This window comes from Erpetoichthys calabaricus, chromosome 17 (assembly GCF_900747795.2).
Source record: "Erpetoichthys calabaricus chromosome 17, fErpCal1.3, whole genome shotgun sequence".
Taxonomy (NCBI): domain Eukaryota; kingdom Metazoa; phylum Chordata; class Cladistia; order Polypteriformes; family Polypteridae; genus Erpetoichthys; species Erpetoichthys calabaricus.
Window position 1 is genome coordinate 95338028 of NC_041410.2, and position 27299 is coordinate 95365326.

At 46.4% G+C, this 27299-nt stretch overlaps 2 protein-coding genes across 2 annotated transcripts in view; both read left to right on the forward strand.

Moving 5' to 3' along the window:
• The window catches only part of rnf11a (ring finger protein 11a), a 628093-nt gene that overhangs the window by 491638 nt on the left and 109156 nt on the right, over nucleotides 1–27299 (forward strand). The window lies entirely within an intron of this gene.
• On the forward strand, nucleotides 24666–25653 carry LOC114667462 (serine/threonine-protein kinase pim-2-like). The gene has a single exon (XM_051920588.1). It carries the CDS (start codon nucleotides 24952–24954, stop codon nucleotides 25300–25302), a length of 351 nt encoding a protein of 116 aa, XP_051776548.1. The 5' UTR covers nucleotides 24666–24951; the 3' UTR covers nucleotides 25303–25653.

A 27299-nucleotide genomic window follows, 5' to 3' on the forward strand; every position in this document is an offset into this window, starting at 1 on the left:
ACGGCGCTCCGAGCGCACGGAGAACACCAATGCCATCCATTATCGTCGCTCCCAGCACCGCCCCCAAGCTCTTATCGCGTCCCGCGGTCGGTGATAGGGCGCCCCAGATGTGGGGTGCAGCCGGACAATTAATCCGGGCTCTTTGTGCTGCTGGTGTAATAGCACCGTATTGTCGCATTTTGGAGTGTAATGTGACAATGACACGCGTAAAGCTCTGTGACGGGTCTGATTATAAGGGGCGCTATACAAAGCTAAGATTGATTGGCCAATTATTTCGTCCACCATAGCAGGCATAATTCTTGTGCCCGTGAGAAAGCCATTTAATATGGTAACGGGCAGGCAGACATTTGTGACGTGTACTGATTACTGATATGAAAGTCGCCTTGGATAATCTAAATATTGTTATTAGTAATATTATTTGGCTGACGCCTTTACCCAAGACAACATATGACATGCAACCGATTGCATTTGTTTCGTTCTTTTTCCACAGAACAGCCAGGTGTAGTGACTTACCCAGGGTCACACAGTGTTATTAGCGAGTCACTTCAATATACAATAGCACAGCCTGTGCCTCCAACGGTTTTTGATTATTATCACGTAGAGCTGCTCGGTGACGCAGTGTTTGGCATTCCTGCTGCGCAGCGGAGATCAAATGTGGGAGGAGTTTGAAGGACCGTCCTTTGTTGACGTGGCACTTGCCCTACAATTCCCTTTCTTCCTGCGTGGGTCCTTATCCGCGATTGGTGTTTATGTGTGTGTGTGCGCACGCGCGCGCGGGCACGGACTGACGTCCCAGGATTGTTTTCAGCCTCTCGCCTGATCCTGCCGGACTTGGTAACGTCTTCTGCGACCCACAACTGAATTAAGCGGATTAGGAAATAGAGGGATGGATTACAACATGCAATGTGGTGAAAACGTTCTAATATCCAAGGCGCTATATAAAGTAAGATAATGTATAAAGACTGTTGAACTGTTTCTCATTTGTGCATACCTTCGAATTCAATCTTTATTTTATATAGTGTCATCCCCTATGGGAAAACCGTAATCGATTAATATTCCGAAAACCCGTGTGAGAAGGTAAATGAAAAAAGCAATGGCGGCACTCGAGTACAAGAACAATGGAGCCTTCGCTTTTTAATTTGCGCTGGATCAGGAAGCTCAAAGTCGCATCTTTAAATCCGTCCGTTTGCTCACAGACAACCCCGCAATAAACTGAACTGAAATGAGAAGGTGTTGTAACCTGCGATTGGGCACCTCTTTTAGACCTTCATTCTCAAGGCTAACATAACAGTTCAGGGTGGCACAAAGAAGGAGCCCTGGCTGGGGTGCCAGTCCATCGCACACAACCATACAGAGCCGGTTTGGAATCTTCAGCCGGACTGCAGTGGTTAGTGATTTAGACTTCAAAGCCTGAGGCTGTGGGTCCAAACCCCGCTACTCGCACTGTGAGACCCTGAGCAAGTCACTTCAGCTGTCTGTGGTCCACTTCGAAAAAAAGAGAAACTGAACCAGTTTTTATCCCCAACTGGATAAAGAAGTACATGCGAATGTAACTTAAGGAGCAGCTGGTGAGGAAATCTGAGAACCCGCGATCTGCGTGGAACAGCAGCTACCTGCTGCGCCACCGTACTACTAAACACAATATAACCAAATGATATCCTCGTGTCGTTTTTAGCCTTCTTACTCATCTTTAAACACCCCCAAACAAACCCCCAGTCATTTTCAGCTGTTTCATCCTCCTCCTCAACTTCCTGGCCCCATTTTCACCGACTTCCTAATCTCTGTGGTTGTGCAATCACCCAAATCTCTGCTCATCCTCTCTTGGAGCGCAGCACTCGTTTACTCTGTCACCTTTGACAGTTTCCCTGGCTGCCCTGTTTAGCCCACGGTGCTACTTTTTTTTTTTTTACCACAGCAGGGGTCCATTCAGCCGTCATCAAACCCCCATTTGCACGCCTGAAGTGAGCGGTCGGTGCGTCTCCCCCGGTGTGCCGGTGAGGTGCCCCGCTCCTCAGGTGTTTTCCGCGCAGGTGCCCCCGCTTTCCAGTTCCTTCACCCAAATGACCGGACAGCCGTAAGATGAATCGCCAGGATCGATTGAGCGCTGCGGCTCTCGCCCGTATTTTTTTCTGTCTATTGATTTTTGAGCAGCATGTTCATCTTGATGAGAGAAACCTTCTCCGTTTCCGTTTTTTTTTTTCTTTGATACATTTTGGTTGCCGTGCGTGCTGTGCATTAAGACCCCATAAGGACGTGTGCCTTAAAACTCGTCAATTAATTACAATGACTGGCATGGGTTGCAAAAATGGTCTTCGGTTAGCGCCTGTGTTTGATTTCTGCACTTACGTGACATTTTGTTTTTATCTAACATGCAGCGTGTTTACGGCTTCAGACTTCAGACCCTAAGGTTGTGGGTTCAAATCCCACTGCTGACACTCCGTGACCCGGAGCAAGTCACTTCACCAAACCAAAGAAGTGTCACCAAGTGCATCTCAGATTTTGTAAGTCGCGGTGAGTAAAGGGGTCACCCAAACAAGTAAACGTGAAATGCGTGCAATGTAATCCACTCTGTACAGCCATTCAATTTTGTTTCGGGGGTTCTGGGTATCTGGAGCCTATCCCGATACCTCTGGATGGGACGCCAGTCAAGGGCAGGGCACACTCCGCCACCCCGGCTTAATTCAGTTGGTTTAAAACATTCACACGCCGATCTATCGGATGTGGAAGAAAACTGGAAATCGCATCAATAGTGCGCATCAGACTGGCTGTAATGTTGGGGAAATAAATACACGACATTCGAGTTTCACGATAGTTAATCGTTATGAAAGGCGCTATACACCACGGCCCCCGAATAAGTGGGTGAAGTGGGGGTTTTCCCTCAGCCAATCAGCTGCATTTGGTGCTTTTATTAAATTGCTGGGCGTGTTTGACTAGAAGGGGTGTAGCTTATAAGTTTCTGTGTCGGCTGAAAGTGGGGTGTCATGGTGGCTTAGTGGTTAGCATCAGTGCCCTAGCCCCTGAGACCTGGGTTCATCTCCTGACTCAGTCAGTGTGTCCCTGTAATGCACTGGCGTCCCATCTGGTGGTGTAGCTCTTCCTGTGGGGGTCCTCTCCTAGTACTCCAGCTCGCTCACAAATCTCAGTGATTAGTCTGTGAGGATGGGCGCTGTATAATCTAAATTCACCTGGGTCTGTGAATGCCTGTGTCTTGCAGTAGGCTGGCGTCGCCACCATGACTGGTTCCAGTTTTACACATGATGGTTGCCAAATCCTTCTTGAAGCAGGTTCATATGGCAGAACAGTGGACTTACATCGATGAAGCTGAAGCCTTCCCTGACCCTCCCTACTGTGCACTTCACCAGTGATGTGCCCACCTAAATGCCTTCACACGAAGGGGGGGGGGGGTAATTCATGTAAAGTTGAACAGATATTTGCGGGTTAAATTACCCCTGTAACCACATCAAGACCCTGGAGGCCATCCTCGTGGTGCCCTCCATTTAAGTGCCTGTGCCAAGCGGCTAGTCAGTGCCCTCTAGCAGCCTGTCTACCAATGCACCCTGGAGTCACCATGTAGGATAACAACATGGAGCCGGCTGTGCTGAGTCATTTCAGATTAATTGGAGATTTCAAATACACTCCAGCAGAGGCTCTCGGATTTCTGGGTCATCGCTATTTACAGCACTCACGGGGGCACCAAATCAAGGACACGTCCTGTGCCTGATGAGCCTCAGCCGCTTGCCCTTGCCGCGGCTTTAAAAATCAATGGAGCTCCTGCATTTCCTCGCACTTTGTGGTTTGGGCACCTATCCAAAGTTGGTAAGACTCCTGGAGCTCAAGGTGCCCACCACATCCTGAGTACCCTTAAGGTTCTCAACTGAACCCAAACTTCTCTTACTTGATCCCATGGGGCTGCACTGAAAACGCCACTCGGCACCCCAGGTTAGAAAATCATCACGTTCTGGTCAGGACTGAAGGGTGGCGTCCCGTTTGGCTGGAACGACACCCCCCGCAGGCCACTGCTGGTATGGCTACATGGTGAGCTTCTGTCTGGAGCGGGCAGACCGTGTTCATGGGGGCGTTTGTTTATTCATTCCATCAGCATCGGGTGCGAGGTGGGGGTTCTTTGTAGGACACAAATGTGTGCAGACCTGTGGTACAAAGAGCAAACAATCGATCTTCATCTTCAAAGGCATCAATCACAATCCACACTAAGACATGGCACTTCAACACAATGAGGGGTTCAATTCATGTGACGACAACATTAACACAACACCAGTGCCCTGGCATGAGTGACTGTTCGAGCGAGTATACACTGTGGGCACCCAGATTTGTGTCCTTCTTTATATCCGAGGCTGTCAGAATATCCACCTGACCAGCAAGTCTTTAGAACAAAAGAGGAGGAAGAGGAAGAAAGCCGGACACGGGGAGAACATGCAGACTTCACACAGACAGATAGAGGTGGACCACCATGGCAGACCTGCACAGCGCCTCAATATGTGCTGCCCCAATTAAATAATAATAATAATGATAATAATGAGAATAGCATAGCCTTCTTTCTAAATGAATGAATGACACTTTGATTTGTCCAATCACCCTGTTTGTCAATCTGATTGAATAATTTGTTCATTTTAGTACTTGCTTATTGCTTAGTTTTTGAATGAGTGAATCAAACTCCCCAGCCACAGTCAGCAGTGTCTGCCCCCTCTGATTTGCCCCCTCTGTGCTGCCCTCACTCTGTTTTCATGCTGAGCCCGAGTGGGCGGTTGGTGGTCCCACAGATCTGCCTGTTGTTAATGGCCGCCTCCCTCTCCTCTTTCCCATTTATTCTCCATACAGAGGACTGCAGACTGGTAAGCAGTGAGCAGCGGTGTGTGAAAAACAGAAGCCTCCCTTCTGTGACAGTGACGAGGCTCGGCTTGTCATTTGTCACACTGACACTGACCGAGGCACAGGACCCCGGTGTCAAAGAATGGTCATCATTTGCGTCACTGCCCTGTTTTACCGGATTGCAGCACTGAGCTCGCCCCCCGGCCCCTCCAAGCTCCGCTTGCCCTGTTGTGTTCCCCTAAGATGTTAGACTATAGAAGTCAGAAAAGCACAAAGCACCCCAGCACAGCCTTTAAAAGCAAGGCCTGCGTGTTCTTATTTACCAGCATTGACACGAAACACCAAGGGAGGGTGCTGCCGTGAAAGGCGCTATACTTGAGATCCACTCTCCGCTTGATTTCTGCTCATTCCGTTTTGCTGCTCTCTTCCTCCTTCTCTTTCTCTGTCTCTCTGCAGTAATTCAGGCTCAGCCCTCCAGCAGAAACCCACCACGTCTCCTCGGCCTTCAGGCTACGACGTCCCCTGACAAGTTGTCTCCTGTTTGTTTGCGTGTTGACGTTTCCTTATCGCTGCTTGCTTGGCTGGATCTTCTGGCGGACTTGCCCTTTGTCACACCCACTGATAAACGCCACTTCGCCTCGTTGTGAGGACGTGCTGGCAGTTCGTGTGCCAACTTCATTTGATGCCATTGGTTCAGATGGTCCTCAACCTGGAAGGGAATATCAGGGAGACCAGTTGAGGAAATGAAGAACAGCAGCCGACCTTCAGATAGAGACAGGCAGTGGGGTACCTGCAAGTGACTGGGGGGTGCTGGGGTGTATAGTGAAAGGCACTATATAAAGTGGATTGATGTGAATGGCACTACGATATATGAGATAGATATTAAAGGTACCAAATAAAAGGCAGTAGGTAACAGAAATAAATAAAATGCATTATATTATAGGAAAAAAGGTACCACATACTGTAACAAATCAATAGAAGGCACAATACAGAGAGATAGCGTGGAACGGAAGAATGAACACGGGTTCCAAATTTTGGGGTACCCTATTGAAAAAAAATGAACACAGAAAAATATCTGCTGTTTAAGAATCAAACTGCTGCCCATTAGGCTGGAGATGATCCTGAGTGTATTACTGCATCTCTCTGTCACACCTGCGTCAAAAGACTGGCGGACTGCTGCTTATATGATGCCACACCCCCAAAATGGGCGGCGTTTGGAAGGCTTGTGGGCGTGGTCAGGCGTCATCTGGCTGCAGTCCATCAAAACTGACTGAAAGACGCGGTCCTTATCAACAGCACAGCGGGTTGATAGAGTGCCTTGAACACCAAGAGAGAGGTTGATAGATGAATGGCACTATAGCACACAGCAAGAGAGACAGATAAGAAGGCCATTGACAATAAAGGGTCAGCGCTGCCACCGCACAGACGCAGTATCTTGTCCGTGTAGGGTTTGTCTAGCTAGATGGATAGGTGAAAGGCACTATATAATCAATAGATAGGTATATGAAAAGAGGAGGTTAGGAGCACACGCTGATACAGCACATTGCTGCACCCACCACATGACAAACCAACTCAGGATCCAGATTAGGACTGAAAGACATTATATAATCAGTAGATAGGTATATGAAAGGCACTATATAATACACAGGCGAGTCAAACACCCTCAGCCAGTCCTGAGCACATGCACATTAATGCCAGGCGGCATGCCCCTTGCCCAGTCAGACATCTTCTCCTTCCGTCCTCTCCGTCTCTGGTCCTAACATCCTGCCTTCCATCTGTCATTTCTGGCGTCAAGCACTGCCCTTCCATCACTGAGGCCATTAGCACACAGCGCCCTCTAGTGACACCCAGTGTTCTTGCTCCCTAAAGCTCCGGTCGAGGATGTTGGGATTTATGGGTTTGCAGATTTTTTTCTTCTTCTTCTTCTTGTTTGTCTTCGTCTCAATTTTTCTTGCACTGTGATGACGGTGACATAATCACCTCACGGGTTTTGTGCTTGTCTTTTCTGGCCTCAGCCATGTTGTTTATGGCGTCATTACTCGTGACATCATCACGTGGCCCCTTTCAGAGCGGGCGGCTCAGCGAGGTGCACATCCACATATTGGACTGAATTTCAAATCACAAAGCTCGTGTTAGTTAGGGTCAGGCAGTCCAGACGGTGGTTGGACCCTCCTGCCTACTCTCTTTGGACTTTGGTTCTCATTTCTATATGTTTGGCTTTGGTCCTTCTGACTCCTCTCTCGTATTGTGACCCTTTTGCCCGCCTGTGCCCCTCCTGCCTTTTTTTCGTGACTTGACCTCAGTGCTTGGATGCTGCCGGCTTCATTCACTGCCACTTTGATTGTGCGTGTAAGACCCCTGTTTGTCTCTTAGACTTTTGCTTGTCGTGCTGGTGCCATCTTTATTCTCATTGGGATCCTGTGGCACCAGTCAAGCTGCGGTAGGCCACCCCCCCCCCCCATTGTTCTACGTCACACTACTTTAGAGTCAGTGTGCCCCCTATTGATACCCCCAAGTCAGATCAGGATCTCAGCACTCCTCAGACCGCCTTGGGCTCTTCTCTTCCATCTGGCATTTGGGTTTTGGCCCACGCCCTTGAGCAGTGCCATCCTGCTTGGCTGACTTCCGTCGCTGTCTCCTCAGGGGCTCACATTGAAGCCAGCTGACTCAGTGCGTTGTCCTCTCCTCCGATTTTTCGCTCGGTGCTGATTGCTTGCATTTTAACATGAGTTTTGCGGCCATTTCAGGTCAGACCCCCGAGCAGACTGCTCACTGTGCGCCAGAGGCACCGGTGATACGCGATCTGAGGGGCTCGTGATGAAAGCCAAGCTGCTTTTTAATGTCATTCAAGGGCCGCGGAGGATCTAAATGTTTGATGAAAAATGCAGGAGTAACAAAAGGTGAAAGCAGATCTGTGCCCGCCATGTTTTTCAATCCATAACATGCCAACAGCCACATTAATGACCATCAGGATGGGCAGCACGGGGGCCCACTAGTCAGTGCTACTGCCTCACACTTCCAGACACGGGGTCTGCTTCATGGAGTTCACGTTGTCCTTGGGTGGCACCCCGGCCATCACTGAGGTCACCTTTGACCTGACTCTGGGTGTATTTAAGGTGGTCCTCCGTCTCCACAGTGGTAGTGAGGCACTCGTGCTGTCATGTGTGGCTTCTTATTTCTCACGTGCAATAGAAAGGCCTAGTGACTGTCATTTTATTTAAAAGTGAGTCTTTTTTAGTTGTTGGAGTTACCGGGTCTTTCCTGATGTTCTAAGGTAGCGGCGATGGCCAAATACGTCTTCATTCTGAGCACAGCACGATGGAAGAAGCAGGAATATAAACCGTAGTCTACACACAACAAGACAAAAACCGAGCAGCTCCACTGACCAATGAGGAGAGACCGCCTACCAATGAAAACACTGGATTACGATCATGTGATTAAAATGCTGCGGCTGTGAGATTTAAATGGCAGGTGGTGTTGACTCTTGAAAAAAATAAATAATATTGTGTACGTGAAGCTCAGGAAAAAAGAAATCTAGAGATCGTTAATCGGCGAAAACTTGAAAGATGCGACATCCAAGGTTTTTCAGTCGTGATTGTGCACAGAGGTGATGTCACTGAAGTGATCTCTGGTGTCATTTTTCAGGTTTGGGGCGCTTTTAAAGTCTTATTACTGTTGATGCAACTGAAAATCTCCACTTTAAGGAGTTTCAAAAGTTACAATGGTGTAGCTGGAGGGGGGGGGGGCAAGGGGGGACATCTGTCCCCGGGCGCAGCATCCAGGGGGCGCCGAATTGATGTTCCCCATTGTATTTGGGCAAACAGGAGGGGACGCAAAATCGTCTGTTGTCCCCGGGCGCTGAAAACCCTAGCTACGCCTCTGACGCCAACCCCAAACCACCAAATGACAGCACAACGCCAACGTAAAGGCCACATCAGCCTGTGGTGTGAAGGGGGGTGAGGTCTGCTTTAATGCAATTTGGACTTTATATTGTTGTTCACGTGATATGAAATACAGGCTTTCGAGATTCCACTGGAGAGTCATAACAGTGCAGTAGTTATAATTAAGGACATCTACATAGCACGGGGGTCTCCAGCTCCAGCTCCAGTCCTGGAGTGCTACTGCGGCTGCTGGTTTTCATTTGAAGCCTTTTCATAATTAGTAACCAAAAGGCAAAAGAAGTTAATTAGCAGGAAAACAAAACAGGGTTGTAATGAAAACCAGCAGCAGGACTGGAGTTGAAGACCCCCGATATAGCGCCTTACATAGACAGTGTAGAGCCACTTGAACCACCACCAACGTGTAGTAATCACATGGATGATGAGACGGCAGCCATTCTTGCACCAATGCGCTCAACACACACGGGCTATTAGGTGATAAAGGCGTGAGAGAGAGAGAGATGGCCAATTAGAGACCGGGGATGATCAGGGGGCCGCGGTGGGCAACACAGCCAGCACTCGATGTTTTTAAGGGCACAGAGAGTCAGGTCCTCGGCTTTATGTCTCGTCTGAATGGACAGCACAATACACACAGATGGCAGCATAAGGCGCCCCCTGCTGGCCTCACCAACAGGGCTGTGGAGTCGGGTACCTGGAATTGGCAAAAATGTACCGACTCCGACTCCTAATAAATTTAAATTGTAATGAAAAAAAAATACAGCAAGTTGAAATGTCCCATTTTGTTATTGTCTGTTTTTACCTGCATTTTTATTACTCTTTAATTTAATATTGTTTTTTGTATCAGTATACTGCTGCTGGAGTATGTGAATTTCCCCTTGGGATTAATAAAGTATCTATCTTTTATATAGTGCCTTTCATATCTATCTATCTTTTATATAGTGCCTTTCAGATCTATCTATCTATCTATCTATCTATCTATCTATCTATCTATCTATCTATCTATCTATCTATCTCTATCTTTTATATAGTGCCTTTCAGATCTATCTATCTTTTATATAGTGCCTTTCAGATCGATCGATCTATCTATCTAATGAAGTACTTGTCTGACGTAAGAATAAAGCTCAGTGCATAGTTGTGTTACTACTAGTGTGACGTTCAGCTGACATTCACATTTTGTAATCTGGATTATGGCACGTAACAAAAAGTGTGTTCATTTTATTTCAGGTCTAATGTGTTTACCAAGTTCATGTGAGTGTAATGATGTTGGTGGAGGTGTGTGCTGCGGCCTGATGTGTGCTCAGGGTTTCTTGTCTTTTGTTTAAACTGGCCAATATGGTAGAGAGTCCGCTTCCTAGCCAGTAGTTCTGTGGTTACATGACGTGTGTGTTGCCTTCCTTCAATCAACATGGAAAATACATTAGTATATTAAATACAGAGCAGTCGGAGTCAGAAGTACCGGAAACTAAGGAGTCGGAGTCGAGGGATTTATCTACCGACTCCACAGCCCTGCTCGCCAACACCCTACATGGTCTCCCATCTGAGTACTGGCAGGACCCCAACACACTCAGCTTTAGGTGGATTACCTGCTCAGAAGTGCAGGCGCTGATGTGGCCTTACAGCTGACCCAACGTACCATGTGGAGTTAATGGAGTTCTGTCATGAAGAGCACGAAACTGGCAGCTCTGCTGAGCTTACGCGCCTCTCCCTGACTCCATTATTCATCAAGCCTTCCAGTTCATGGATGGGGGGGTTAAACGTCACTTCACAAAACCACCAGAAACACAAAGAAGTGGCCTTCAGGGTTCAGCCCAGCCAGGAGCTGCAGCAGTTATGGAATCCACTGAGACAAGAAGAATCCACTGTCGACTGGTAGAGGGGGGAGTGGAGATGACGGGGGACAGCCAGCAGTGACAAAGGGTCGACATTAAAGAAGCACATAAAGCAGTGCCGCATACTGCAGCCAGTAGACGAATATAAAATAACTAATCCCGAATTAAAATGGAAGTGGAGAATGAAAGTCAATTCTACAATTATTATCACACGAATCTATAAGGTGGCATAGTGGGTACGACCTTAGTCTTCAGACTCTGAGGCTGTGGGTTCAAATCCTGCCCCTGACGCCACTGCCTGGGCTCCAACTGTTAAAACAAAATGGAACCACGGGGGTCTCTCATGTTGTAAGTCAACTTGAAGAAGTAAATGTACAGTAATTAACTCGGCAACATTCAGACTCGTAAGGCTGACTTCACTGCTGCTGACCCCTGTGCCGCCCTGCTGCTTCTCTCCAAGGACCCCACAGCCTGGGCTCGCTGCCGCATGTCACCTCCGGAGGACGTTGTCTCTCCAGTTTGGTGTTTTCCTTCACTGCATTTGTGGGGCTTTACTTGGAGCCAAATGCGGCAAATATCAGTAGTGACGGCCACAGCCCTGAACAAAAAATGAAAAAGGAGATGAAATGGTGGCCCAGCGTTGAAATGAATCAGAGGGATGAGATTTTTCATTGTGACATTTTGTCAGGAGCTTACCTTGAAGAAGTGACATTAAGGAAAAGTCAAGATCATCGAAGTCACTTAAAGGCTGGGTGTGATGAAGGACGGGGGATTTGGCCGCATAAATTTGTCTCTCCTCGCTTTTAACCCTTTCTCTGGGCCGACCTGCATGCTTTGCTGATGTGGTTATCTGGGCATCGGTCACTCGCCAGCCAGCCGGACCCTCATCTTGTATGTCACCCTTCTGCTTGAGTACACCCGAGAAGAAACCACACGCCGTAATGTGCGGAGATTACAGCACAGCCAGCTGGGGGCGCCACTGAGTATACTGAACAGGCAAAAGAAGACGAAACAAACACAATGTCGCCATATCAGCACTGGATTATACTGATGGATAATTTAAATAACCTTCTGACTGACCAAATACAATCCAACACTCAAAAAATAGCCGTTTGATTGTAATTATGGACAATAATATCAAACCAGAAAGAGGGCTGTAGAGGGAGCTCATAAACATTAAATGTTGCAGAATCAATGTATGTGTCATGCAGCACCATACTGGTTAAGCAAATGAATAAATCAGCACATCTGACGTGTAGGTAAGAAGGTGAAGCCAGCAGAGGGAGCCGCAGAGCCAGCAAGGACTAAGTTAGACGAGGGTGCGTCCGTCCGTCACAAAGGTGACACTGGATTGGATCATCCTGTGCTTTGTGTAGCCTCTACCATTTATTATTACTTCTTATTATCTGGCTGTCACCTTTATCCAAGGCAACGTACAGTACCAGAAATGCAGATACAATTGGTGACATTTCTTTTGATTTTGCAGTTGGAGCACACACAGGTGAAGTGTCTGACTAATGGCCACACAGTGTCAGTAGCAGAATTTGAACCCACAGCTTCAGGGTTTGAAGTCCAAAGTCCAGCTCTTTTATAACTACAATACTCTGCCTGCCATTTGACCTTTCAAAAAGAAATGAACCAAGCAGCCAGCAGAGGGAGCCACTGAGCGAACAAAGACTGACTTAGCCAAGGACGAGGCGCTCCTCCAAACATCAGATGTCACAGGTTTTTAGTTGGTGTGGGTCACTTTTTATTTTATAGGACATCTATCTGTTTCAGTGAACATGTTCAGATACTCAAAAGCAAATCAGTCAGTCAACTGCAAATACACAGTTCAGCCAGCAGAGGGGGCTACTCAGTCAGAAAGGACAGAATTTGCTGAGGCAATCAATGGCAGTTGTTCAACAGAAATGCTGCCAGCTCTGGTGTGGCTGCCTTTTATAGCACCTTCATGAAAACTGAACAGTAAAGATCCTATAAACCAATAAACACACAACTCGAGGAATTAGTGAAATGGAAATGCAGACAGTATAGTTGAGCCAGCAGAGGGCGCCACTGATGTCTTAAGAGTGTGGCTGAAAGAGGAAATGAAATGCTGCAGGTTAAGGATTAGACTGAACTGTACAGTTAAAGTGTACTCACTTCATATAAATGTGATAAATCAGGACAGCAAAGGGAGCCACCAGATCTGGTCATAAATCTGAATCATAGCAGGTGGTCAGTTAGAATGAATCACTCGCTAGTTACTGTAGCACTTAATCAGTGAATTACAAACGGACAGTCAATGTGTTTCAAATTAGTGTTTCTCAACCTTTTTGGTGTGTCTTCGTGTACCACAGTTTACCTCCTTGATGATTTCACTGCCAATTGTGAGAGTTAAGGGGGGACGTCCAGCATGACAGCCAGAGCGGTGACCTGCCAAAACCCATTCACCACCATCATAAACAATGGCAACTCAGGACGGTGACCCAATGGTTAAGAAACACCGTTGTAAAAACACGCACTGAATTCTAATGTATAACTTTTTAAAATGCCTACATATCTATCCATCTATCTCATATAGTGCCTTTCATATCTATCAATGTATGCATTATACTGTACTTTTATAATTAATTATTATGTAATGGTTTTCATACCTGTCTATCTATTGTATAGTGCCTTCCATACAGTATCTATGCATATAGCGCCTTTTATCTATAATCTATCTTATCATATAGTATATTTCATATCTATCTTATATAGTGCCTTTCATATCCTTCCTATCTATCTATTATATAGTGCCTTTCATATCTATCTATCAGACAGTATTTGTCTATCCATAGCCCTGCGGTTCTCTCCACCTCTTTGTGATGACTGCTAGAGACCACTGAGGGACATTAAAAAGGCAGGTTGAGCACATCAGCTGCCTCTTCTAATAAAGTGACCTGTCCGCACTAGGATGCACCTCAGCTGGCAATCCAGAGTTGCCCAATCCTGTACACACCCCAGAAACAATGAAGGTCGTTCAGTCCAGCATGAGCCTCTGATGATGTCTTAGAGGAAGTGTTTTGGGCACAAGAAGGTATTGATAGGAACAAACACAGATTGCGAGCAGAAGACAAGTGCTGAGGTGTGGCACATCTACACATCGTCCTGGCGCAGGACAGCGCTCGTGTGTTGCAGGCTGTTTAACATACATAAGAATGCACTTTGCCGGACTGTAACGACCCCATTCACCTCTGGTGATGCTCAGTCCAACACGTCTACTTGGTCAGCTCCAGTCCTGGCCCTGTGGTGGGCAGTGTTCTGCCTTGTGTCCAGCATTGGGCATTTAGCCCCCACCCCCTTAGGAATGTCTGACAGTGCTGGGTTTTGCTGTCGCTTTATTCCCTCAGTATGCCCTCTGGTGGTCATATGTGCCTAGCACAGGTGCTGCAGACCCACTAAACTGAGACAAGTGTTTTACAGCAGCCATTGATAAAAGTCACAAGGGCAAAAGACGGCAGAGGTGCAAATCAGACAGAAACCACAAAGTCAAGACAGTAAGATGGTGCAGAAACAGCTGGGATGGAAGACGGCTTTGCAGAGACACATATAGCTATGCATACAGTCATGGATACATGTAGTCAAACACACTGCTCAGTCAAGTTTTATATATTTAAGTGTGTATTTATTTATTTATTTTTATATCCATTTCTTGACTTGCTGGGTCACAGGACAGGTGACAAAGTGCCAATCCTTACAAGCACTGACTACAAGGAATGGACCCTGTAGGGGGCGCCACTCCATCACAGTAAAGGAAAGTCTCGGAGATGTGGAAGGAACTCTGATGTTGTTATTTTTTATATAGTGCCTTTCTTAGGACTCCTATTACAACAGCCTGTAGATAAACCGTGTCATTTAGAGATATGTACAGTTACAGTTGTAATCGGTATAACGACTTTCAAACAGAACTTCATACTGTACCTCCATGCTTTACAGGCCGAGCCGCTGGCTGGGGGGTCCTTGCATGCTGGTTGTGTGGCCTTCACAGCCAGCCAAGTAATCAAGCGAATGCATATAACGCCATTGACGTGCAACTCGACACATAAACAATAAGAGGAATGCTTGAGCTAAATGACAGTTTTCATGTAGTGCCTGTGAAGCCAGGCAGCCAGCCAATACAGGGTCTCAGAGCTGGCACCGTTTAGTTTGGATCGCTCCATTCACCACGGGCACAATCCAGAACAGTTGGCAATTACGTGGGTTGCTAAGGATTACACAGAATATGAATTTAATTTTTTTATATAGCACCTTTCAGAGTAAACCTCACACCACTTCCAGTCCAACTCTCCGAGACCCCTACATTAACATCTAAAGCTCATCGAGTGACTTCACAAAGTCAATGTTATATAGTGCCTTTCATTTCGAATGCCCTTCATTTTGAAAGTTCCACATGGACTTGCCCATCCCATCCCAGTGCTGGTTCTTGCCTTGCACCCCGTTCTTCTGCGACAGGCCCTAAACCCCTCCCACCCCCCACCCCCCCACTGGCCTGCCTGAACTGGTTGTTTTACTGGACGCCTGGATGGACGTATCAGTTGCACCTTCTGGCGCGGCCCCTGTAGGTGAGCTGCTCGGTGTGCAGGGAGGCAGTGGTGGCATCAGGACCTCTGCTGCTCTTCCTTCTGATGCTTTCTGGAATACAGGCTTGACCTGGTGAGGGTCACAGGAGGATCAGAATCAGGAGAAGTGTCATATCTGCCACAGAAGCAGAAGCCGCTTGGCACACAAGACTAAAACAAAATCCTTCAGGTTCAGGTGGCTGTCGCCGTGCCCATTTTTATTTCCGGGTTCCAAGACCTCACTGTGCAGCCCAGTCTGGTCATTACTGTAGTATAAGAGTCAGGGACCCCCAAACTTGAGGCAGATAATCCAGGTACAGTCGCCATCCTTGTCAAACACAGTCAGACTTCAGCAGATCCTTTGAAGTCTCCGTTGATGGGCAGCTCAGGCGCCCCTGGTATGGTTTGCTATTGAGCCAGGTGGTCCTTGAACCCAAATAGATGGACAAGCTCCTCGTTCTGAGGACATTAGGCCTGCAGTCCATGACGGGGGCTGCTCTCCTTTGTTATTCTATTTAAGAAGCCCCCGGTGGCTCAAGCCCATTTGGACGCTGGCTTTTTCTCATTGACTCGTTTTACGCAGTTCATGGCCAAGGTGGCTACGGCGTAAGATGATAAGATGGCGATGGTGCTGCCCACAAAATGTGAGGATGCCCCACGCGATGGCATTTTAAGTGGCTTTCTTTGAGGGTCTACCGCCAGTGGGGCTGAAGGGATGGGAGGCTCCATGGTGGTTCCGTCCATACCCGGTGCTCCTGGTGCCCCCCCAACTGTGCGCTTGCCACTTCTTCACCTCGTCCCTTTTTATTTATGCCACGGGAGTCGACGTCAGCCTTAAATCAGGAGGAAGCTCAGGACGTCAGCGCATTTAGGAATAATCTGTCCTCTCCGAGCCGCTTATTAACTAGATTTACCCGAAGACAATTGGATTAGTCACAAGTGTGCAGGGGGCATGCCAACATGATGGCAGGGTGGGAGTCCAGGGTCGACCTCTGCTTAGTGTAGCTGGAAGAAGGTCAGCACTGCAGATGCACAAGGAGGGCCAAGCAAAGGCGACAGCAGGCAGGAACGTGCCCACCCATATGAAGAGGGGGTCAGCGAGCACACGTGGGAATGCTTCCACCTGCGTACGTGCCAACCCCACCGTACACACGTCCATGTCCAGCCCACCTGCCTCGAGTCTATCTGTCAAGCTTGTAGTCTGTTAATCAGCAAAGCCTTAATACCAATAGAAATATTTATATGAAAGGCACTATATTGGAGAGATAGATACGCAAGGCATTAAATAATTAAATGACATGAAAAACACTATATAACTGATAGATAAACACAGATATAAAAGGCACTATATGATAGATAGATATATAGGAAAGGAATTATAGAATTAAACTGACATGAAAGGCACTATATAATTGATATTTATATATATATATATATATGAAAGACACTATATAATAGATAATCCAGGCTGAGTACAGATGGTCCCTCTTTTGCTCTACAAGTAACAGTACTCTGCTGTCATACTTTGTCCCCCATGTCATCATCCCCCCCCCCCCTTTCCGCCACCCACGCCCGCCCCGTCTCCATCTGCTCTTTATTGTACATTCAATTATTCCTCAGATATGCCTTATCATCACAAGTGCGGCGCTTTAGAGAGGCGGAGAGGCCCATTACTTAATTATTCCTGCCGCCTGGTACTCTGGTTGGTCATTTCGATGCCATCTGCTCCCCAGCCTCGAGTGCTTCTGTTTTTATTTACTTGAGTGATGAAATGAATGCCACGTTTGAGTTCGTCAATGAGTTAGCCGGCGCGCTAAGAGCTCTAATGGTTAAAGGAGAGCCCCATCATCGAAGCGCCGGTATCCTAGCAACAGGACGTGTCGATGCTCCGTGTGACCTTTCAGCTGTGAAGGCAAATGCCCTGTTGCATCATGGGTGCGGACAGAGCTTTGAAATGCTTTTGTGCAGCAGGGCCGGGGCACACAGCAATTGGGACAAATGGGAGAGCAGACGTGCCTCGGACTGACGGCAGTCGCTTTTTATGTGTTAGCGTAAGCCGAGTATGGAAAGCTTCGTTATGTCCATCATCAGCTGCATATTTTCAGGTGGTAACTCTGACGATGACGAGAAGGTAGGAGCCCCGGCGTCAACCAATCAGAAATAGGGAGCAAGCAGCTCCAAGTGACAACGACGTGAGAGGGTGACCAGCGGCCAGCACACAGTCATGTCGTACCCGACACACACCAGTTTACAAAGCAGCACAAAACAGACACTCACGAGGAATGCATTTTGGATTCATTTCTTGATTCTAAATGAGATGTTTCAGAGTAATAAGAAAGAATAGCAAAAGAGAAAACTTTTATGAGAAATCCATCATTATGTGACAATGCTTGAACGATTGCTATTTTAATACTTTACATAATCACTTATATAATATGAGAAACAAAAACAAATGCCAGTCATTTGGATTATGTTTATGTGTATATCCTATATTTATGTGCATTACTTTTTCATTATATTTATTTCTGCTATTCTATTATTGCTGTTATTATTACCCACCCCCACATACACACATATACATATTTTTGTGCCGCAATAAAAATTAAAAGGACCCACCTACTAGCAAAAGACATTCTCTGATTGGTGGATGCACATGGCAGTCATACTTAAACTGCTTATTGATTGAATATAATTAAGGGTCTCGGCAAATTGAAGCCCAGCACAATCGTACCATACGCCCTAACTTCCCAGCTCCCCCTGTTCGGATTTGTTTATTGTAGTTTAAAACATATTTTTTGCCAAAAATTATTTCAGTGGTTATTGCGATTATGTAAATGATGACTCAGGAACTCGTTTATTGTAATTGTCGGCAACTTCACTCTGAGTCAGACGGCCACCGTTTTTTGCGCTAATAGTCAAACAGAAGCGATGAAGATTTTATGTATTTGTATTGTTCTTAACGCCAGGTTGTGTGTGTTTTTATAGAATATCGGGGGCGTCAAAAATGTGCTTTGTTTCTGACGACATTATTTAATGTTTCCCATATTTAGGAATATTTCAGACAAAATTAAATCAATCAATTAATAAATATGCAAATACATATATAGAAATAAAAATACATAAAACAATAATAAGAACATGACATGTAAGTATAAATAATTATGTCACAAAATTTGTTTTTTTGTTGATTATTGCTTTATGTGTTTTCAGTGACAAGATCACAACATGGAAGGCGCTTTATAATGAAAATTGTCACTTTCACCCGTCAAAGTCAGGAGGCGGGCTCTAAGAAATTACTCAGTTTTGATTGGTGAAATGACGAAAAAAAGCAACAAAAGGCAAACTTCATGGCACGTTTCATTATGTATGCCCATATATCGTTGTGTTTTTTATTTACTTATTGCCATATTTCACACTACACGTATGTATGTAATGTTGTCCGAAATGCCATAAGTCACCTTCTTTAAATGATGCTATCCTTTCAAGTTGACAGTCTGTTCGTTTTTAGGTATCTCGGGCTCTTTAGCCAAGTCTGCAAACATCTCCGAGACCCTTTACATCGCGTTTTAGACACTTCAAGGAGATCCTCGGGTCTCTTGAAAGAACGTCCTGTCTGCTTACAGACATCTTAAAATACATTTCAGACGCCTTGAAATCAAACAGGAGTTACTTTTTTAAAGATGTTTCAAATGGAAATGAAACTTGTAAGAAATCGGGATGTGAATTTTAGTTATCGAATTAAGTGTTTTAGAAACGTCAAGCGTGAGCTCAGATGAAGCCCATTCGACATATCTGGAAATCACGTCCAGCGCGTTTCAGTTTGTCAGACATTTTTAAATGGCGTTCTCCTCCGTTTGAGACACCTTAAAACGCATTTCCAATCTCATTTCAAGACATCTGAAACCGAAGTAGGCGTGATTTCGAGAGGTGTGAGGATGATTTTGAGGTGTCTGAATTACCTTTCTTGTTATCTCAAAATGCATGAACGTCCTATGGAAAGGAGAGCAAAGGGAATTCGTCAGGAAGCCGTTTTAGATGCCGTGAACTGCATTTCAGACACGTGGAGAGTTTACCTCAAGGTCTCTCAATGTGCATTTTAAAACGCCGAGAAATGAAAGGCGGACACCGCGTCTGGTAACTCAGAGTGACAACAGTGGTGACGTGTCGCACGTTGATGAGCTCATGTGAGGAGGAATTTAACTTGACTCGTACAAATAATGACACTTTAAGCCTATTATATAGCGCCTCTCACGTCTGTCTATCTGTCTTGGTATCTGTTATATAGCACCCTTCATGTTCACCTATAGCTACTCATAGCGCCAGAGAGTGGCAAAGTGTTGCAGATATCTGCAGGTGCGCACAGAATTTAACTGGACACGTGACAATGATGAGCCAATAACAGTATATAGCGCCATTCACATCTCAAATAGTATATAGTACCTTGCATACTGCGGTGGGCTGGCGCCCTACCCGGGGTTTGTTTCCTGCCTTGCGCCCTGTGTTGTCTGGGATTGGCTCCAGCAGACCCCCGTGACCCTGTAGATCGGATATATAGCGGGGTGTATAATGGATGGATGGATGGACCTTGCTTATCTATCTACTGTAATCACTGCGCCAGATATGAGTTTCATAATGATTAGACTAAGAATGTAGCTGGACTCGTGACACTGATGAGCGTGTACGCCTATTTTATAGCGTCTTTCACATCTATCTAGCTCTATGGTATATAGCGCCTTTTATATCTCCCTAAACCTAATCATGGCACCAGAGGCGTGTTGATTAGCCAATGCGAGTAAGAATCGTCACTGTCTCTGCGCATGGGACAATGACGATCCAGCCATAACCCTATTAACGGCGCAATGATGCGAGAACTTGTAATGCACTGAGGTATCTAAAAATTCATTTTAGACTTGGAATTATCAAAAGTCTACAATTCTGTTCTAGAAAAGTTAAATAGCATTTTAAATCCTTTCTGAACGTCGCCGCAGCCTGATTGAAAAGCACCGCTTTACAGGCTCAGAGAATGCAGGTGGCTCCCAGCAGGTGGCAGCAGAGCTCACAATTTGCGGCTTCTTGTGTTTCTCCACAGGAGACGCTCAGGCGAGGCACCCAGCAAGAGGAGCCGGTGAGCGAGACGTCCTCTGAGGAAAGTCCGCGATGCTGCAACGGTTAGTGGTTTGAAGGCACAATGTGGCTTTCTTGTGAGCAGTCATGTCGAGAAATGTGTTATCATTTTTTTTAAGCCCGACATGGATGGCTATGCTGGGCGCTATATTGGTGTGGAGACCTTTGCCCTTCGTCACCTGCTTCTGCATTCTTCAGTTAGAATTTAACTGGGCACTGCACTGCACTGTAGCTGGTGGCTCTTTTTACTTCTTAGCTCCTGCAGCCCATAATTGGTGTTATACCCACTGGGTCCTCCTGCAGACATTGATCCGGGGTGCTCGTCTGCATCTTTGTCAGGCCAGTAGAAGCCTGCTAAACAAAAGTATGACTTTTGGGGGTGTGTACAGTAAATGTGCAGCCAGCTCGTCTGTGCCACCTATCTGCAGTCTGACTCCAAATCCATTTCCAGGGGAGACATCCATTGGGGTCAGTGAGCCCGCTTGGTGCCTCTTGCAAGTGAGTTCTGGACTTCCATCCATTTTTCTAAAGTGGTCTATTCTAGCGTAAGCTTGCAGGTCTGTGGTAGATGGAGGGATGGGATGCCCGTCCATCACAGGGCACATGAATTTATATACAGTTTAGAGTCGCCCACCAAGTTATTCATGCTGCATGGGAGTATTAGGAGAAAAAAAAACAGTTTGAGTTGGGGAGAACACACAAAGTCCACACAGACAGGACTTGAACCCATGTTTCTGTGAGGGAACCAGTTCAGCCACACCCACATGAAGGGCACGTCTCCTTAACTGGGGCAGTCAGGTTTGTTGTTTGTTGTCTCCTCCAGATAACAAGCGAACTCCTTGTGACCATGTGGAGTGCATGGACGTGCTGCGAGAGCTGGAGGAGGAGGTTCAACAAGAGGCGCAGCGGGCGTACAACACCTCACAGGAGGGAATCCCACAGCTGGAGCTGCAGCCGCTGACGGAGGAGCAGGCAGAGGATGGTGGGCCCCGTGTGGCGTCATTTCATCACAAAGCTTGGGCATGGGGTCGTCAGGCAGCACGTGACCCATAAGTGCCTCTGAACTTCCTCAGTGATTACAGAGTTAAAATGTTTTATATAGTGACTTTGAAACTCTTACATGATTATACAGCACATAGAAGTTGTCCTCATCCCAAGAGGCCTGGCCCCAAACTCAAAAGGGCAGGCCTGCGCAGTCCCAGAAATGGGGCTCAGGTTTTTAAAACTTTAAAATACTCAAAATGCCCCTCAAGGAAGAGGATAACCATAAAATCTCTGACTGACAATGACAAAAACAAAACAATGTTTCTTAAATATTAAATCGTTTATGAAATTAAAATTCACAAATCTGATTTGCGTCAGACCAATTTAACCAAACCACATTTTCTCTTTTTTTCACAGCCATCAGTAAGGTCGTTCACAGGTACTGGGCCAGGGTGATCATAGGAGAAGGCGGCTATGCCAAAGTCTACAAGGGATACAGGAGGGACGACAAACTCCCGGTGAGCTCATTTCTGTGACCTCATGTATTTGGTGACAGTCTGTGGGTGTTTGGGGGTTATGGGGCAGAACAAAGGCTCCTCCACCAGTATCCATAGTCCAAGAGCTGCACGGCTCTGCCTGTTGTCCCCATCACTCCAAGCCTGACAGTTCTCACTCATGCAGTCTGGGGCACCGTTGACCCAAATTGAAACCCCTCAAATTGCCACTGTGATGTCCCATGTTGCCTGGTGCTGGTCGGCCTTCTTGGTTATATTTATAGACACAATACTCTTAAATAGCTGAGGGTCTATGTCACTTGGACTAGAATATTGAGCATGAAGGCCACTATTAGTGCCCCCTAGTTAACAAACTAACAAAATTAAATTCTACAAGTTGCACCCACCAGTACACAGGGGTGCAGTAATCAAAAATGGGGAAGAATTAAAAATGAGGCCACAGGGGTGCAGCCAATAAATGACCTTCTAAAGCCAGGGAAGTGCAGGGAAGTGCTGCCCCCTGCAGGTTGCTGTTCACATGGTGGTGGTTCTTTTCACTAATCACTAAAAAACAGAAAACCATGAGATGGGGAAAGTGTTAGGAGTGTAAAGACTAAGGCTGCCTACGTCTGCTTATTGCCTGCAGGTGGCGGTAAAGGTGACGGGCTTCACGGACAAGTGGATCATCCTGGTGAGTGCACTTTAACTGGAATTACGGTCCATAAAGCATGGGATTCTTGGAAAGTCTGTTTTCACCATTGGTCGTGAAAATCAGAAACGGACAAGTGGTCCTGGGTTCAAATCAACTGCCTGGTCACTGTCTGGGTAGAGCTGTCATGTTCTCCAAGTGTCCACGTATGTTCTTCTCCTGTTATGCCGTTTTTCCATCAATGTCCAATACAAAAGTTTGTCAGGTTAACAGCTTGTGACTTTTAACTGGGCCCACGTGACCAAGTGTAAGTGTGCACTCCGATGACTGGCCTCCCATCCACAGCTCATCCATCAGAATGGGGTCCTATTAGGGAATAAGCGGTGTGACCTGTACGGGGTGTAAGATAGTGCCAAACCCCATTAGCACAGTAGTCCTGGGTTCAAATTAAAACCATTTTCCCATCCATCTGTAGATTTTCCATATCTGGTTTATCCAGTGCAAGGTCATAAGTGTGCACCCATCCCATTCTGGGAACTGTGCCATCCCTGCCTTCTTTTACAGCAGTTTAAAAAAATACACAGAAAAAAAAGTTATTGCCATCTAGTGGTGGCACTGTAAATTACACTCGCTCTCAAGCCCACGTATTCTTTTTCAGGGCTGTGAGAATGCAAGGTGGGAACAAACCCTGGACAGGGCGGTAGTCCATAAAGAGTCCTACGCTTACACTGGGATCATTTAGAAAAACCCAACTAACCCGCTTTACTTGGAGTATCCTTATTTCACTTTTCATCTTTTTGCAGAATTTCAGACATGGAAGCTCCAAAGTGTCTGACATTTTAGGGTGAATTCTCTCCCCTCTCACAGTGCCAGAATATCTCTAATAAAATGTGTGGGAGCTTAGAGGTAAACATTAAAGTTGCTGCCATCTAGTGGACATAATGTAAAATAACCTCAGAGGATGTTTTGTTTACAATGGTTATGGGTTACTGGTGCCTGCCTTGCACCCAGCGCTTTCTGGGATTGGCTCCAGCTTCCCTGCAACTCTGCCCTGGATAAGTGGGTTTAGATGATGGATGGAGGTTTATGTGTTTTCATGTTCTCCTCGTATCTGTGTGGGATTTCTCTTTTAACTTCCCACACCCTAAAAGTGTAAATACTGTATTGTGTAGATTGGCAAACTTTCTGCTGAAAGACTGGCATAGAGCTAGGAAGTGTGCCCGCCCTGCACCTGATGCCACCAAGTTGGGATATACTACCCTGTAATAGACTGGTGTGTAGGTTTATATGTTCATTATGGCCATAGCACAGTGGAATTCTATCTCTCATATTCAAAAATGAAGTCCCTCAAATTTCCTGAATGTCCTTGTATTTGGGGTGGCACAGTGACAGCTATGGGTTCAAATCCAGGACCACACTCTCTCTGTGTGGACTTCTCAAGTTCTCTCAGTATCCACGTGGGCCTCGAGCTCCTAAAGATGAAGATGTTGGATTAGGTGACTGACTCTGAATTAGCCCCTGGTTTGTGCCCTGTAAAGAACTGGCAACTGCCCCAGGGGGATGTGCCCAGTGTGCATCCAGTGGGGATCTTTTTGCAATGGATGCATGCCTGAGTGAGAATCTTCTCCAGTTTCTTGACAGATTCAGTGGCATAGTTGGCTGGCTCACCTAGGAGGAGTCTTAGATTCAAATCCAGGTTTATGCCCTCTTTGTGTGGACTCAAGTTCTCCCAGCATCCATGTGGGGCTCCACTCCCTAAAGATTGGATGTGGTTGCTGACTCTGAATTGGCTCTGTGTTTGTGGCCTGTTTAGGACTGGCATCCCATCCAGGAGGTGTGGTTGCCTTGTACCCAATGATGTCTAGTTAGACTCTGCATTCCAGTAATGCATGCATGCCTGAGTGAGGATCTTCTCCAACAGTGGCCGCCTCACAGAACTGGAACCTCAGGTTCATATGCTGCCCCTGGCATTCACGTTATGGACTTCTTAGGTTTCTCGTGGTATCCTCATGGGCTTCTGAAGTTGACTGGTAGCTCTGAATGAGTTCTGTGTGTGTGTGTGTGTGTATGTATGGGTCCTTCCAGGAAGTGTGCCTTCCTTGATAGGCCCCGCCCACCTGTAATGTTGTCTAATGACACTTGTAATCATTTTTTTTTTTTTTTTACGTTTTTGCATTTTTTTCCAGAACTTTCTATAGCCGGGAGAAATATCTGTGTGCCCTCTCTGCTGACACCTAGTGGTGGACTGACGAGTCAAGTAATGGTGCAAGCACATCTTGGGCTGGTTCCGTGTATTTCTTTTACTTTGTACCGCTGTTTGATTTGTCTTTCTTGCTTAATTTTCTTTGAGTATTTTTGCAGTAGTTTGAGCTAGCCTAGTGTGTGCAAGGCACTATATAACAACAATCTGAACTGAAATACACACTTTAATAGGTGACACATGCTGGTTCCCCAGCACGCATCTTCTGTATAATCCACAAAAGCATCTAGAAATTTCTTTGACTCTCCTTGTGAAATTCACAGCCCGGGGAGACAAGCTCCTGCCCCCTAGAGGTCGGCCTGATGAAGATGGTCTCCCAGGAGCCGGCCTGCCCGTCCATCATCAAGCTCCTAGACTGGTGCGAGGCCGAGGACAAGTTTGTCTTGATTATGGAGCGGCCCAAGCCCTGCAAGAACCTCTACGAGTTTGTCATGGTGAATGGCGGCTTTGGCGAGGTGGAGGCACGTCGCCTGTTCCGGCAGCTGGTGGAGGCCCATCAGCACTGCGAGGCGCGGGGTGTCTTCCACCGAGACCTCAAGCCCGATAACGTCATCATCCAGACGTCCACCCATAACGTGAAGCTGACTGACTTCGGCTGCGGCTCCCTGCTCAAAGACGCACCTTTCTCCAGCTTCATCGGTAAGCGGGGCTGAGGGCCAGTGGCGGGCCGTGTGACGACTAAATGGCAGCCCACCCCGTAAGTAACCCTGATGCCTCTCCCTAGGAGCCTACCTGTTTGCACCTCCTGAATGTTTCCGAGATGAAGTCTATTATCCGACCCCCTTCACTGTCTGGACCCTGGCCATCAATCTTTTGTTCATTGTTGATGGCCATCTGCCCTTTGAGAATTTCAAGAGAGAAACCCTCGCCATCCCTGACGGCCTGTCCAGCGGTGAGAATGGAGAGCTGGTGCACATGGCACAAGGGCGTCTATTGGAGTGCAGGCAGTGGGGCACCAGTCTTCAGTTAGGGCATCCCTCAAGCTGGTAGGGGGTAATGTAATGCACAGCCGTTTCGGGGGGGGGGGGGGGGTTTAGTAGCCGTTGGGGTGGTTTTGGCGTAGATGACTCAGAAACCATCTAAAAAAATACATTTGGAGGTCCCATTCCACTGGGTAACTGCAGACGGCTGACTCTGCTACTAAGGTCCTGCCCTGTGCCACCTTTGTCCGTAATGGGGTAAGAAATCCTATGAAACTCCTCACATAAATCCTAAAAGCACAAACAAAATGGAAGACATAGCCTTGGCATGGAGACTAAACATTAACAGTCTGGAGGAAATATAAGAGTCCATGTGCCGTCTGGCTGTGTGTGTCCACTGCACATCAAACACGCAGAATGAGGGAAGGCTCCTCCCACCAGTTAATTATCAATCAAATCCGATTGGCTGATCCACTTGCCAATCCAGTCCGCCCTCCCCCAATGTTTATGAACATACAGGCCTTCACTTGAAAGAACAACCCTGATTGGACCTTTACTTATTAACACTTAGCTTAATTAATAAAACAAAATCACAAGTTATGAAAATAGAAGAATGACATGATGCACCAGCAGCCAGCCTACCTTCCCGTTCACTGGGGTCTCACATCCTAGCCATGGTGGACAGCATTAGACACCACCAGGCTTGGCCTCTGCTTAGACACCAAACAGCTATTGTGGCCTGCCACCAGTAAACTCACCCCTCTTGTAAATGGCCATTTTAGCCATCGGTGTTATTGGTGATATATAATTATCAAGATAATTCATAGGAAAGGCACTATATAAGATAAATAGATAGATAGATGTTTAAAGCATTATATAGTAAATATAAAAGCTACTATATGACAGCTAGACAAACAGATGAAAGGCAAATAATTTGATACAGAGATGGCAGTCATTATATCTCTCTATATATAAAATCCAATGTCTGTCTGTCTGTATGTCTGTCCGCTTTTCACAAGAGAACTACTTAACAGATTTGGAGCGGGTCATTTTTTAGAATTTGCTTGAACATTCTGGTTAATTTTGTGACTTCTCTCATTGTGCTATGTATTGTAGTGCATTTTCGGTTCCGATTTATTGTCTCAAATCCGAGAGAGACGCAGTGGGCCGAGGGGAGGGTGCGGGGCCCTAATCACTCACGTGCCAGCCTCGGGACGTGTCTTACATCTGCTTAACTAGCGAACGAGAGAACTACTTCATGGATTTAGATCTGGATTTTTTCTAGAATTTGCTTGAACATTCCTGTTGATTTTGCGACTTCTCTCATCGTCCTAAGTATCACAGTTCGCTTGCAGGAGCGATATATTTGCACTAATCTGAGGCAGAGGCTGCAGGCCAAAGGGAGGGGGGGGAGTGTGATGTCATGACTGGGGAGCCTGGCAGGGCCCTCCTCACTGTCCTGCTTCACATCTACGTGGCCAGAGCCACAGGGGACGGCTAGTAGTTATTATGAAAGGGGTTTTATAATAAATAATTAGATATGAAAAAGCACTATATAACTGATATATATGGAAAGGCACGATAGATAGATAGATAGATAGATAGATAGATAGACAGACAGACAGACAGACAGATAGACAGACAGACAGATAGATAGATAGATAGATATGGCACTATACTAAATACACAGATATGGAAGGCATTACACAGTAAATATAAAATGTGCTATA